Consider the following 15,413-nt stretch of genomic DNA (forward strand, 5'->3'; position numbering starts at 1 on the left):
GCTAGCACTTGGATGGGTGACCATCCGGTTTGCCACTCTGGCCGGCGACCATCTGGTCTGCCGAGCACTGTTGGCTAGCGGGGTGCACTCAGCCCTTGTGAGACAAACTGAGGAGCTACTTGACTGAAAAGTAGCGGCTCCGGTCTCGTAAACTGACATAAGGCCGGGAGAGCGGTGTGCTGACCACATGCTCCTCCATATCAGCATCCAGTGACGCCTGTGGAGTGAGGACGACACGGCGGCTGGTCGGTACCGTTGGGCCTGCCAAGGCCTGTTCGGGCGGAGTTTCGTTTTAGTTTAGTTTTTAGACATCTAATCACTAGCCCATGTTTGAAGTCACAGAGCTCTCCTGAACGACCTATACTGCTGTTACTGTTTCTCTATTTTCAACACAATACACCATGCCTACTCTTATAGTGGCAGATCAGTCTCTCGTGACATGTGCTCAATTCTGGATTGCACTGGGATGCGCGGATACTTTTGATCAGATACTGCACGAGTTTACGTATGTGTTGATGTACCGTCAACCAGGATTACTTTACACACATTTTGTGTGTTTCATTGGATCTGCAAAGTATAATTAGTTACATAATTGACAGAAATAGATTTGTGTATACCATCATGGTTCTTAAGGACAGTTACAATCTCAAAATGAATGAAAATCATGTTTATGACATGCCTTAAATGAGATCCCCTTCTACGGTGTAACGCTACCCTTATTTAGGCGAGCTAATCGGACACCCAGAGTTGCCACGAAGTAATGTGTATCTGATGTACGGCTGAGCAGTAGCGGGACCGGGGCTCACGGCAGACCACAGCGGCCACTCCTCGTCGGCCCGGGACAAACACCGGATGTGGGCAAATCCCAGAAGAAGGAAGCTGGACAGTGGTCGCTCGCTTAGCAGAATGCGGAATGACCACCAATGGACTCTGAGGCGACCTTAAAGATGGCCAAGTTGCAGCTTTTTGAGATCCGAGAATAACATCACGTACTGAAGCAAATCTGAATACATTGGCGATCTCGGATAAATGAGGCACATCCAATGACACAACGATATTTCATTATCTCTAAAACTACAGAAGTTAATATCTCACAGAGAATACACTTTTTCAGAATGACCCTATACATTAACAACTTGGCTTCGTGCGATTTGAACAAACGTTATCCCAGACAACAGAACTGCGCTATAGCTGTCATCCCTGAAAGTTACGTACCTGAATCTATTTCATTTATTGATTTACAACGTCTTTTACATCTTTTTTTATGAAAATGTTTTTCAGAGAATCGTATTTTCCACATTTACACAGTAAATGAATGCAGCATGAATACGTCATATTTTCTTGTACTTGTGCTTTATTTAATGAATAGTTTACTATTGCGCGAGTAGCATTGTTTAAATGTTGGTTGCAAGTGCTATTAAAAACTGTACTAATTTAAAAGTGGTCAGTCGCATATGTTAGCAGACATCATAATTGAATAGATAATCAAGAAACGCCTCTGTCAAGAAGGCATAAATAATTGTTTAAATAATATTTAGCAATAATCTGTTGTCATTTATCATGAGCACACTTGCGCAAGAATGCTTAATTGTTTATTTATGAATCAACTATTACTTGTATTTATTGTAAATTATCTGAGTGTAACCGAATGTTTATCACTTTCTTTATTTAAATATTGCTGTAATATATTAGTTTAGTCCGGGAAGTGGTCAACGTGAATCAAATTATGTCTGCAAAGCATAAGGACCATGTATTTTTGATGCGAATGGTCTTCAGCCAAGCAGATAGTAGCAGAAAACTATGGGAGTCACGTAGAGACTGGGACTTCCCGAGTGAAGAGCTCAAGGGAGCTATTTGGGGCTTTATGTCGAGTTGCTGGAGAAGGCAGATCTGTCTGAGGTAACGTGCATGATCCAGTTAGTTATACAGGTGTTTGATTTTGGCCGATGAACGGCCGCTACCGTACTTTGACTTCTGAAGAGACTTTATATTTAGAGAGGTCTGAATGTGCTCCAGAGTAGGACTCTCATTTTTTTCCATTTGTAGTACAGAACTGAGAATAGACAGAGCGTGAATTATTATTCTCTCAATCGTGTGTGTTGATTTGTGATTCATCATACTGAAAAAAAATGGTTCAAATGGCTCTGAGCACTATGCGACTTAACTTCTGAGCTCATCAGTCCCCTAGAACGTAGAACTACTTAAACCTAACTAAACTAAGGACAGCACACACATCCACGCCCGAGACAGGATTCGAACCTGCGACCGTAGCGGTCGCACTGTTCCAGAATGTAGCGCCTAGAACCGCTCACCTACCCCGGCCGGCCATCATACTGAACTCAGAACAGTTTTGAACTGGTGAAAGTTTAATGTATTGTGATAACGAAATGTATTTAGTTTCCGTGAGTCTTTGATGACTATTTAGTTTGGGAATTATGCTACCATTCTTGTAACGTTCTCATTTGATAAGGGTATTTTCTGTTTCCATTTCGATTGTCGTAGGACCACTTTCCATAGTTTGAAATGTATTTTTCTTGAATAAGTGCAGCATAATATTTTGCCATCAATCTCAACTGCAGACATTAGAATAGAACACTTTTGATTAAATTATTCAGTTCTCTTTTATATTTCTATGTATTTTACTAATTCACAAACCTAGCCAATGGACCAATGGACAGACTATCTGACTCAGGATCACAGCTAAAGATTCAGCCAGCTAGCTAGCTGTGGGGCATGAAAGCAGACGTGCTTAGCTCGACCCTATGACTAGATAGAGCTACTCTTTTTAAACAGTGTCATACATACCCCAAGTACCTACAGTACGAGTAACTGGCCTGCTTGTATGGACTGGTGTCAGCAAGAGCAGCTACACTACCAGTTACCATTAGGTACAGCCGCAACGGGGTAACTTTACACTGGCCAATACTTACGAGGAACCCCACGCCTGTTAGAAGTTCAATCTTTACTGAGGCTCATTGGAAAGTGTTGTGTTAACAATTATAACAGGAAAAATATTAGCTGCTAATGACTCACCATGTGAATCAGAAGGGCGATAGAAAATGAGGTGTCCAAGAGTTACAGAAATACAGCTCTTCGACAGAAATGTTCAAAACACACCATTAACTTGCACCATGAACACCGAATGAAAAATGGAACGCCACAGTGATCACAAAGATTCGCACTATCAACTGAAGGCAAACTCCTTGAGAGTTACCAATCGTGCAAGACGTTCGACTTAGTATCCGCTCTTAATGAACGCATGTAAAATCATATTGGTGGGACGGTGTGATGAGAACTTATGGAATGCGAAACTGTCAGTCGTGGAGCTTACCGTGAAACTCGCTATCCTTTAAGGCGTAGCTGCAGATGGTGCAATAATATGTTTTATAGGTAAGGAAGAAACAAACATCCACAGCTTGAATTTGTCCAGTGGTTCCGGGTGGTATGAACAGCAATGTCAAACACTTTTGAAGAGGGATAGTTTGCTCTAAGGGAGTATGATTTTTATACACAGACCAGGAATCAAGCAAAAACAAGTTATTTTGACCATTTATTGGCGGAAAGCAGTGCTCATACTATAGTTGTAGTTCTCTTACACCTGTATTCCCACTCTCGCTTGCTATGATTTAAATATTCCCTACAGCCCTTGAGAGATCACGCACATTGAAAAGAATCGTAGAGGGCAGAGCACCTGAAACGTCTTGGAACGCAATAAGTAATTTTTCCAGCCAATTTACCATCCAGAGTAACAGTCGCCATAACTATAAAACGAATGCGTTGAGGTTCAAATGGCTCTGAGCACTATGGGACTTAACATCTATGGTCATCAGTCCCCTAGAACTTAGAACTACTTAAACCTAACTAACCTAAGGACATCACACAACACCCAGTCATCGAATGCGTTAAGGCATTGATGTTTGTTGATCTTGATACAATCCTCTTGGTACTGACGAGGGCATATCAGAAAGTCTTTGCCCCTATTTTTTATTAGCCAAAATAAGGTACACACACACGTAATGAAAAAAATACATCCTATCCTACGTACCTTACACTGTTTTCCCACTTATTCCTCTCATCGGTTCACACATTTTCCCATCGCAGTACTAAATTTGAGTTTCCATTGTGGTAGAATTCGTTCAGCTGAGTATGGAACCACCGTCGGACTGATGTCTTGGCTACATTGTTACTTGTGAATCGCTGTCCTGTCAGGAACTTCAACGGTCCGAAAACGAAGAAGTCACCAGGTCCGAGGTCTGGACTTTATGGTGGGTGGTCCAGAATCTCCCAGTGAAATCCTCCAAGCTTTTCGGCAGTTCTGATTGCCACATGTGGTCTCGCATTGTTGTGGAGCAGAATCACGTTGTCCACATCGAGAATTCCTCGGCGCCTTCGCCTGATGGTAGCCCTCAGACGTGACAGTATGGAACAATACGTGTCAGCTTTGGTGGTTCCATCTTGTAGCATGAAATCTAGCAAGAGCGGTCCATGGCTATCCCAGACGCCCCTTAACATCACCTTCTCAACAGATGGGGCTGCACGGAATTTTTTTGTCACAGGCGAACCCTGATTTTTCCATATCATGCTCTGCTGCTTGTATTCTGGTGTGCAATGCAATTACCACTTTACGTTGTCAGTAACAATGAGGTCCAGGACACCTTCACCCTCCTTGGAGTACCGTTCCAGATGATTCAGTGAAGACATCATTCGCTTGCCTTTCGTCATATCATCCCACTGCGTAGGCACTCACCAACATCAAACGTTCAGGTGCCCTGATCATTGTACTCCTCGTGTACATTGTCCGAACAGTCGATAATATACGACACCACACATTCCACTGAAACATCTTGTAGAAACTCGAATATTTCATCTGCCACTTCTTTCTCTCTTTGCGAAATTCCTTGGTGTCAGCTTCGGCAACTGATACAGCCAAGCTCTTCGCCTTGTATCAGGTCACGGAGTACATCCGGCGACACGGCCTTTCCAATTGTGTCCTTTGCTCAGACTCACACAGTGCCCTCCAAAGTCTATGTGCTCTGTACGCTGCTCGTCCATTAGTGCAGCAGGTCCAGGAAAACTTTCACTTGCTCACTCTTCGTGGAGCCAGTGTCATGTTTCTGTGGTTTCCTGGTCATATCGGTGTGCCTGGAAACAAGTCTGCTGACACTGCTGCCAAGGCTGCAGTCCTCATACCTCAGCCCGCGAGTACCTATATTCCCTCCGATGATGTCTGCGTTGTCGTCTGTCAGGAGGTGGCATGCCTTTGGCATCGCCAATGGTCCCCCCTTCACGGGAATAAGCTGTGGCTTATTAAGCCTCTCCCAGCGCCTTGGACGACCTCCTCTTGGTCCTACCGCCGGTAGGAGGTTATTTTAACTCGGCTGCGTATTGGGCACTGCCTTTTTAGCCATCGTCATTTGCTATGTGGCGCTACCCCACCACTTTGTACACGTTGCTCCCGAATTTTAACTGTCCACCACTTCCTGCTGGAATGCCCTTTTTTTTAACAATTTACGTTTCAGCTTGGGTTATTCGTCCTATTTATCAGGCGTTTTAGCGAATGACGCGCGGGCTGTCGACCGCGTTTTACTTTTTATCCGCCGAAGCAATATGGCGAAGGCCATTTAATTTTTAGTTTTCGACCTCCATTTCTGTATGGTGTTTTTTAGCCCTTTTTCCACATGCCTGTGTTTAGCTGTCTCCTATTCTGTCCATTGGGACTGACGTATAGTCGTTTGACTACACTCTGTGTTCGTGTTCTATAGTTTTGACTCGGGCGCGTATGACCCCAGTTGTTTTTTGCGCCCTAAAGCCAAACAAAATAAACTAACTTTCTTACTCATCAACTAAACAGTTCAACTATGCTGTGCTCACCATTAGACACCTTCAGGCCAGCCACCTGTTGCCATCAGCAGTCAATATTATGGTTGCATGGTAGACAATATACGGGGCTTCTAACGCTGTAAACATCATTGGCCTTTGGCGACCTCGCACTCAAGTGGTTCCTTGTTAGCAAGATATTCGAGAGTAGTGCCTCGAAACGCGTAAATTTACACAGCTATGGAAAATTTAAATGGGAAGAAAAGTAGAAACCGGAAGTGGCGAGACACTTTTCCTAGCTTTATTGACATGTCAGAACACTTTACAAGAACAAATGGAATATGGCGAGTCATTTCAATTTTAAGCTTTTATGAAGTAAACTGAAAATAATATTTCCGCTTTGTCTGGAAAGTGACTTTCTCGCTCTTTACTATTACAGCATTTCTGTAGCAGCTTGAGGTACCACTAACCCAAATTTCGTTTCAATAACGATTGAATATTTACTTAAGACATTTCAGGTGTTCTTTGAACTTCAGAAACCGTCTTCGTAATCCCTTTGGTTCTTCAAGTAGGCCCACAATGTCCTGTTAATTGATTTCCCAGGCATCTTCACCATCAGACCATACCAAGGTGTATGTTGGGTCACCTGTCACCTTCACATACATACTGTCTCTCGTCGTAAGATATTACTTTTTCTACGTGCAATAAAGTTCTTGGTTTTCTTATTTCCTCCTTTTGTTTGCATCTAATAGTCTGGGTAAAGTTACGCCACCCAAGTGAGAGTCGTATACCTTCGGTTGTTTTCGGCTTGCTACTAACATTCCTCAACAAAAAACGACTTTTGCCTACAGTTCCCACCTTTTGAGAGCTTACTGATGTACATTTCCTAAAAACAAGAAAAACAACTAGAACGTAACTATGACACAGAAATGGAAGTTTCTAGGCATCATAAAATACATGACTGCATTTATACCCAGCCGGATGATGTACGAACAGCACAATCATGATTTTCCTAGCTGTAAAGTTCAGTATGTCTTACTTCCTTCTCCCTCCGTCCAAACAGGCCCACCGGTAACGACCAACCGCCATGTCATCTTCAGCAGATAACCAACTCTGGATGCGGATGTAGAGGGGCATGTGGTCAGGACACCGCTCTCCCTACCGTTGTCAGTTTTCGTGACTGGGGCCCCTTACTTGTCAGTCAAGTATCTGTTCAGTTGGCCTCACAAGGGCTGAGTGCACCCTGCTTGCCAAGAGTGCAGGCGGTCACCCATCAAAGTGACAGGGTGGTACCACTGCGGAAGGGCCGTTGGGATGTCTTACTCAAACAGCCATTTTACTCAGAACTTCGAAAACCGGCCACGTGCGGCGCTCAACAGAATTTAGTCGGAAATGTGTAAAGTAACCTGGTCTGTGTAAAGTAGCCCCGGTTCACGGTACAACCTGAACAATTTTCTCATGGTGACTATTTCGATGATAACGAAAAAATCTTAGCAGAATTGGAACTTCTCATTTAATGTGATTACTCATGGATCATATTTTATTGAAAAGTGATGACTGTACTTCAATGGATAATAGTAGTTACGTGAAAAAGGAACCTAGTTCGGTGACAAGTCTACACCTGGGATGTTTGATGAGGCTTGCGCGGCATTTAAGAGGCTACGGCTACCAAATAACAGGAATTAGGACGAGTGCGACGAAGTGACACTGTGCTGTGCAGGGCCGGAACGGCCTGGGCAACATCTACGTGTGGGCGAGCGGCGACGGCGGCGAGGACGACGACTGCAACTGCGACGGGTACGCGGCCAGCATGTGGACCGTGTCCATCAACAGCGCCATCAACGACGGCCAGAACGCGCACTACGACGAGAGCTGCTCCTCCACGCTGGCCTCCACCTTCAGCAACGGTGCCAAGGACCCCAACACCGGAGTCGTGAGTACTCGCTTGCTCGGCGTCCTTTGCGCGCATGCGCAATTTGAAGTGCATGTCACTCATGTGGGCACACGGTGAGCGCTTTTCGATTTTTCTTTCTTAACTCATCTGTCTTTCCACTGATCTGATTCTCTCCTACAACATTTCCTATTCTGTTGTAATCTTTTCATCTCTATGAATCTGCTACACCCCTCAGCCTCTGTAACCTGTCTTTCATATTCAGATATTTTTGTGCTCCTATTATTCGTCCCCGTTCTCTCTCTCTCTCTCTCTCTCTCTCTCTCTCTCTACTGCTCCTTGCTCCTTCCAGCGTGAATTTCACTGTCTTCGACATTGTAGCAGATTTGCCACTAACCTGACCTTTCTTCTTGTAAGGATCCCCCAAAAATTTATATCCTCACCTGTTCTTTGTATTATTTCTCCATGCACGAAATATATCCCGTATTTAAATGGAATTATCAGTTCAAACTTTTGCCCTGTATTCAAATAACAAATATCAAAAGGTCAAATAAATCCATCACCTTCATCTGACCTCCTTGTTTCAATAAAAGACTGGGTGAAGCTGATGTTTGTTTCTAGAGATTTTAGTTATCTTTCAACAGACTTTCTTAAAATATTTATTAGATGTGCTACTACCACATACTTGTTGATAAAGTAAGACCAATGTCTACAACCCCACTACATACTACATTAGAAAAGTTAACATCATTGGTTTTCACGTCTTCCACTTCAAGCTAAAGCAGCATGGCCCCGGGTATAGAATCAATGTTTCGCGACGACACCATTCAACATTTTCTCAAGCTTCCAGACACGTCAGATGGTTTAAGGCTCTCGAGATACCTCGATATATATATATATATATATGATGAGTCACCTAACATTACCGCTGGATATATTTCGTAAACCACATCAAATACTGACGAATCGACTCCACAGACCGAACGTGAGGAGAGGGGCTAGTGTAATTGGTTAATACAAACCATAAAAAAATGCACGGAAGTATGTTTTTTAACACAAACCTACGTTTTTTTTTAAATGGAACCCCGTTAGTTTTGTTAGCACATCTGAACATATAAACAAATACGTAAACAGTGCCGTTCGTTGCATTGTAAAATGTTAATTACATCCGGAGATATTGTAACCTAAAGTTGACGCTTGAGTACCACTCCTCCGCTGTTCGATCGTGTGTATCGGAGAGCACCGAATTACGTACGGATCCAAAGGGAACGGTGATGGACCTTAGGTACAGAAGAGACTGGAACAGCACATTACGTCCACATGCTAACACCTTTTTATTGGTCGTTTTCACTGACGCACATGTACATTACCATGAGGGTTGAGGTACACGTACACACGTGGTTTCCGTTTTCAGTTACGGAGTGGAATAGAGTGTGTCCCGACATGTCAGGCCAATAGATGTTCAATGTGGTGGCCATCATTTGCTGCACACAATTGCAATCTCTGGCGTAATGAATGTCGTACACGCCGCAGTACATCTGGTGTAATGTCGCCGCAGGCTGCCACAATACGTTGTTTCATATCCTCTGGGGTTGTAGGCACATCACGGTACACATTCTCCTTTAACGTACCCCACAGAAAGAAGTCCATAGGTGTAAGATCAGGAGAACGGGCTGGCCAATTTATGCGTCCTCCACGTCCTATGAAACGCCCGTCGAACATCCTGTCAAGGGTCAGCCTAGTGTTAATTGCAGAATGTGCAGGTGCACCATCATGCTAATACCACATACGTCGACGCGTTTCCAGTGGGAAATTTTCGAGCAACGTTGGCAGATCATTCTGTAGAAACGCGATGCATGTTGCAGCTGTTTGGGCCCCTGCAATGAAGTGAGGACCAATGAGGTGGTCGCCAATGATTTCGCACCATACATTTACAGTCGACGCTCGCTGTCGCTCTACCTGTCTGAGCCAGCGAGGATTGTCCACGGACCAGTAATGCATGTTCCGTAGATTCACTGCCCCGTGGTTTTTGAAACCCGCTTCATCGGTAAACAGGTAGAACTGCAACGCATTCTCTGTTAATGCCCATTCACAGAATTGCACTCGATGATTAAAGTATTCACCATGTAATTGCTGATGTAGCGACACATGAAACGGGTGAAAGCGGTGACGATGCAGTATGCGCATGACACTACTTTGACTCAGTCCACCGGCTCTCGCAATGTCCCGTGTACTCATGTGTGGGTTCATGGCAACAGCAGCTAACACACCAACTGCACCCGCTTCTCCTGTGACGGGCCTGTTACGGACCCGTTTGCGTGCTACGACCATACTTGTTGCATACAGTTGGCGGTAGATGTTTTGCAATGTGCGGCACGTTGGATGTTCTCTGTCCGGGTACTGTTCTGAATGCACCCTGCAGGCTTCAGCTGCATTTCGTCGACACTCGCGATAGATGAGTATCATCTCCGCCTTTTCAGAGTTCGAATACGCCATGGTCACAGTTCCTACAACACTACACTATCACAGACGTCTGGTAACACGGTGTATTACAGTTGGTCTGCGTGCGAAGACGAATGCAGAACAACAATACCAGCAAGCGCTACATGCGGACACTGCGACAGCTAGACCAAACCACAACAGTGCACTACAGCCACACTCGTAAACACGGTCGTCATCGTTAATATGTCCCTGCAGATGCTGCTCGCCGACCGTGGCCCGTGTTTGTTACAACACGCAACTGAAAGTCGGAGGTTTCAAGCGTCAACTTTAGGTTACAATATCTCCGGATGTAATTAACATTTTACAATGCAACAAACGGCACTGATTACGTATTTGTTTATATGTTCAGATGTGCTAACAAAACTAACGTGGTTCCATTTAAAGAAACGTAGGTTTTTGTTAAAAACATACTTCCATGCATTTTTGTATGGTTTGTATTAAACAATTACACTAGCCCCTCTCCTCACGTTCGGTCTGTGGAATCGGTTCGTCAGTATTTGATGTGGTTTACGAAATATATCCAGCGGTAACGTTAGGTGACTCACCCTGTATATACAGGGGTCGCGCGGTTCCGGACTGAAGCACCTAGAACAGCTCGGCCACAACGGTCGGCCATGCCCTCACACCTTGAATTAATTTCGACAACTTATGAGGTAACTGTCCAGTACATCAACGCAGCACTCCGTACCGCATTGAGCTCAGAATTACACACACACACACAATCGCGCGAGTGCGCGCACCCTATCTTCAGTGTCCTCTCGAGACCTACATCTGTTTGTAAAATTTCGCATCTTCTCATCGTCACACAGCGTGCTCTTTGACAATATTGTAAACGTATAACAGAGGCAGCACACGTAATGGAACCCGGCCGGCTAGCCCCGCGGTCCAACACCCTGCTTCCCGAGTGGGAACGCGTGCCGGCCCCCGGCACGAATCCGCCCGGCGGATTAGTGTTGAGGTCCGGTGTGCCGGCCAGCCTGTGGATGGTTTTTAGGAGGTTTCCCATCTGCCTTGGCGAATGCGGGCTAGCTCCCCTTATTCCGCCACAGTTACACTATGTCGGCGATTGCTGCGCAGACACAATCTCCAATCATAATTACTCTACCATGAAAACATTTGGAGTACACTCGTCTGGTACGAGACGTTCCCAGGGTTCGGTATGGGGCGGCGGTGGGGTGGGTGGACTGCTGGGCCTGTTGTGGGGTTGTGTACCACTGAGGGCTACGGCCGGACGAAGCCTCACCGTCGTTAATACAATACACACGTAATGGAAGAAAGGAGAACTTTCTCCCCTAAGCGTCTGGCTGTACTGTAGAGACTAGAGTTAACAGCATATGCACCAGGTGAAAGTGTGCAACGTGTGTTCCAGGCGACGACGGACCTGTACGGGAAGTGCACGACGACGCACTCTGGCACGTCAGCGGCCGCTCCGGAAGCGGCAGGCGTCTTCGCGCTGGCGCTGGAAGCCAAGTGAGTACACTACACTACACTAACCTACACGAATCTCACCTCAATGCTCTTAATCAAATGAAATTTCTCTCCCTGCTTTGTTGTACGTTACAGCAATATATGTAAAAACCTATTCTCCGTTGCCATTACCTGTGAGAAGTGGCGCAGTTTTTATAAAACACTGCTCATATTGATCCGGTGCTGATACAAACAACAATGCTTTTAGGTTCTTATGGTTACCCTAAACTATTTGCTTCAGATCTAAGACAGATGTTTTGAACAGGCTTCCTTCCATATCCTTGCCAAATTTTCCTCATGTATTTCTTCTTTCCTCATGCATGAGACAGTGCGGCCCCCTACGAACTATTACTTCTACTAACAGATTCCCTATCTGTCCTTTGCCCTCCGAGTGGGCAGCAACCTCTTGGCTGGTAGGTGTATGTCATTTTCGAAACACGAGTCTGATCCGTTCTATCTAACTGAATTATACATTCGGTTCGTAAGATGTAGGTACATTCGTTATACTTTCTACCTACTCCCTTATTCCTGCGTTTCTTTTCTGTATCTTCTTTTACAACTTGCTTCTGAAAAATCGAATTTCCGTCCTCTGCAACCTTTTCGTTACATGCTGGGTGATCAAAAAGTCAGTATAAATTTGAAAACTGAATAAATCACGGAACAGTGTAGATAGAGAGGTACAAATTGACACACATGCTTGGAATGACATGGGTTTTTATTAGAACCAAATAAATACAAAAGTTCAAAAATGTCCGACAGATGGCGCTTCATCTGATCAGAATAGCAATAATTAGCATAACAAAGCAAGACAAAGCAAAGATGATGTTCTTTACAGAAATGCCTAATATGTCCACCATCATTCCTCGACAATAGCTGTAGTCGAGGAATAATGTTGTGAACAGCACTGTAAAGCATGTCCGGAGTTATGGTGAGGCATTGACGTCGGATGTTGTCGTTCAGTATCTCTAGAGATGTCGGTCGATCACGATACACTTGCGACTTCAGGTAACCCCAAAGCCAATAATCGCACGGACTGAGGTCTGGGGACCTGGGAGGACAAGCATGACGAAAGTGGCGGCTGAGCACACGATCATCACCAAACGACGCGCGCAAGAGATCTTTCACGCGTCTAGCAATATGGGGTGGAGCGCCATCCTGCATAAACATCGTACGTTCCAGCAGGTGTTTATCAGCCAGGCTGGGGATGATGCGATTCTGTAACATATCGGCGTACCTCTCACCCGTCACGGTACCAGTTACAAAACCAGAATCATGCATTTCCTCGAAGAAAAAAGGCCCGATAACAGTAGATGTGGTAAATCCAACCCATACCGTGACTTTCTCTTCGTGCAATGGAGTTTCCACGACAGTTCTAGGATTTTCGGTAGCCAAAATTCTGCAGTTGTGGCCTTTGACAGACCCTCGGAGCGTGAAATGAGCTTCGTCGGTCCACAACACGTTACTCAACCAATCGTAATCTTCCGCCATCTTTTGAAACGCCCACACCTCAAATGCCCTCCGCTTCACTAAATCGCCAGATAATAGTTCATGATGCCGATGGATTTTGTACGGATAGCATCGGAGGGTACGCCTAAGTGCCAACCAAACAGTAGTGTATGGAATGCCGGTTCGACGTGCGACTGCACAAGTGCTGACTTCCCCGTGCGTAGACGAATCCTCTACAGTCTCCATTTCTTCCTGAACTGTCTCAGCAGCATTACGCCTTGTGCTCGGACGGCCACTGCGGGTCTATCGTCTAAACAACCCGTGACTTCGAACTTCGAAATCATTCTCGCCACAGCTGCATTTGTCAACGGACCTTTACCCGTGCGAATCCCCTTCCTATGGCGATAGGATCGTAACGCTGAACTAGCACATTCCCCATTATGATAATACAGATGCACTAAAAGCGCCTTTTCAGGTAACATCAACATGCTGCGACTGCTGGCGCATCTGATTCTCTCTCTCATGACAGCTCCTTTTATTCACGATTGTCATGCGCCGTCACTGACGTTTTGCTGTCCAGCGCCATCTGTCGGACATTTTCTGAACTTTGTATTTTTTTTTTTTTGCGCTAATAAAACTCCATGTCATTCGAAGCATGTGTGTCAATTTTTACCTCTCTATCTACATTATACCGTGGTTTATTAAGTTTTCAATTTATACTGGCTTTTTGATCACCCGGTACATCACTGGCGGACTGTGCCGAGAGTATATCGTATGCGTCCGAGTCGTCTTCCTGCTAGCGCTGATCCGAAGAGAAGCTGGCAATTTCGGATTCGAGCGTCTGTGCTCTTCGATTTTATGACTTCAGAACGTCTCCAAGCCCATATTCTTCCGACCTACAAAGAAAAAAAAAAAAAAAAAAGGCTAGAAGCAATTTGTGGGAGGGGCAGTGGTCAAGAACAGCCTGATGGTAGTTAGAGAACAGACAACTTCTTTCGTTCACAGAGGTTGCCCACTTTGCCTTGACTGCAACTATCAACCTACAGTATTTTTTGTAGCACAGCGCTTCCACGGTGAAGAAGAAGCAGAGCTGTTAACTTTTGGTCTACGTATATTTAACGGTTGCCGCCACCTTGAGCAGATAATCAAATCTTCTCAGAATGATTGCATTCGAATTTAGATTCTAGCATATTGGTCCTCGGTATGCTCTGAGGTTACAGCTAAGCCTTCGACGTTCCGCTGTGCGCGTTAGAATGGTCCACGTCGGTTGACCTCGCTGATAGATCGCTCTCCCCGCGGACTCACATGCCTTTAATGAAGAATGTGTCGCACAACGAATAATTAATGAGACAGGGCTGGCCCTAGCAAACATGACACCTGGCTGTTCTAACTCACACAAGATAACAAATAGAGGATTCACCGAACTACGAAATGAAATAGTGGTCTAAATGCATACTTGTTTATTACAAAAATGTCTGCAGGCTTGTAAGTCATCAATCCGAAATGTTAGTTGCGTGTATAGTTCTTCGTTCATTTTGGCGGACACGATCACTGCAGATTTAACTCTCCGTAAATCATGTGCAGATTCCAACGTTGTGGTATCTATGTGAATTATCTATTATTTGATGATTTGTTTCTTCCCTTGTTGGATTTATAGCGACCCCTATTAACAGTTAATAAATAGTTTTCTCATTCCAAAATGAAATTTTCACTCAGCAGTGGAGTGTGCACTGATATGAAACTTACTAGCAGAATAAAACTGTGTGCCAAACTGAGACTCGAACTCGGGACCTTCGCCTTTCGCGGGTAGGTACTCTACGGACTGATCACGATGTGCTTGTGCAGGCAAATATCCCGAGTTCGAGTATCGGTGCGGCACACAGTTTTAATCTGCCAAGAACTTTCAGTTTTCTCTTTGTCTGTACTGTTTCTCATCGAACTGATCCAATAATAATTTGTTAATCAAGTATTTCAGCAGACAATGTACGTAAATAAAAATGAAAATAATTGTTTGTTCAGTATTTTAAATCTCCGAAAGCTCTTCACAAATAATGTTCAAATTTTGACATAACGCTACGTTCAATTACGCGTGTGTTTTTATATTCCTACTGGAGCGCGACATGTAATATGTAAATATAAATATAATGATTAAACAGAAAATCTATATAAAAATGTAAATGTTTTGTTCAAAATCATAAATATCTGAAAGTTCTTCACCGGTTACTTTCAAATTCGGATATAACGTTACATTTGAATACATGCTTGTTTTTATATACCTATTGCAGCATGA

General features: G+C 44.4%; 1 protein-coding gene across 1 annotated transcript in view; it reads left to right on the plus strand.

The window, feature by feature from the left end:
- Positions 1-15,413, plus strand: part of LOC126188520 (neuroendocrine convertase 2) — a 1,507,992-nt gene that overhangs the window by 1,292,086 nt on the left and 200,493 nt on the right. The window contains exons 8-9 of the mRNA XM_049930122.1: positions 7,538-7,750; positions 11,580-11,680. Coding sequence (XP_049786079.1) covers positions 7,538-7,750; positions 11,580-11,680 — 314 coding nt within the window. The remainder of the gene's footprint in view (positions 1-7,537; positions 7,751-11,579; positions 11,681-15,413) is intronic.

Source organism: Schistocerca cancellata, chromosome 5 (genome assembly GCF_023864275.1).
Source record: "Schistocerca cancellata isolate TAMUIC-IGC-003103 chromosome 5, iqSchCanc2.1, whole genome shotgun sequence".
Classification (NCBI taxonomy): domain Eukaryota; kingdom Metazoa; phylum Arthropoda; class Insecta; order Orthoptera; family Acrididae; genus Schistocerca; species Schistocerca cancellata.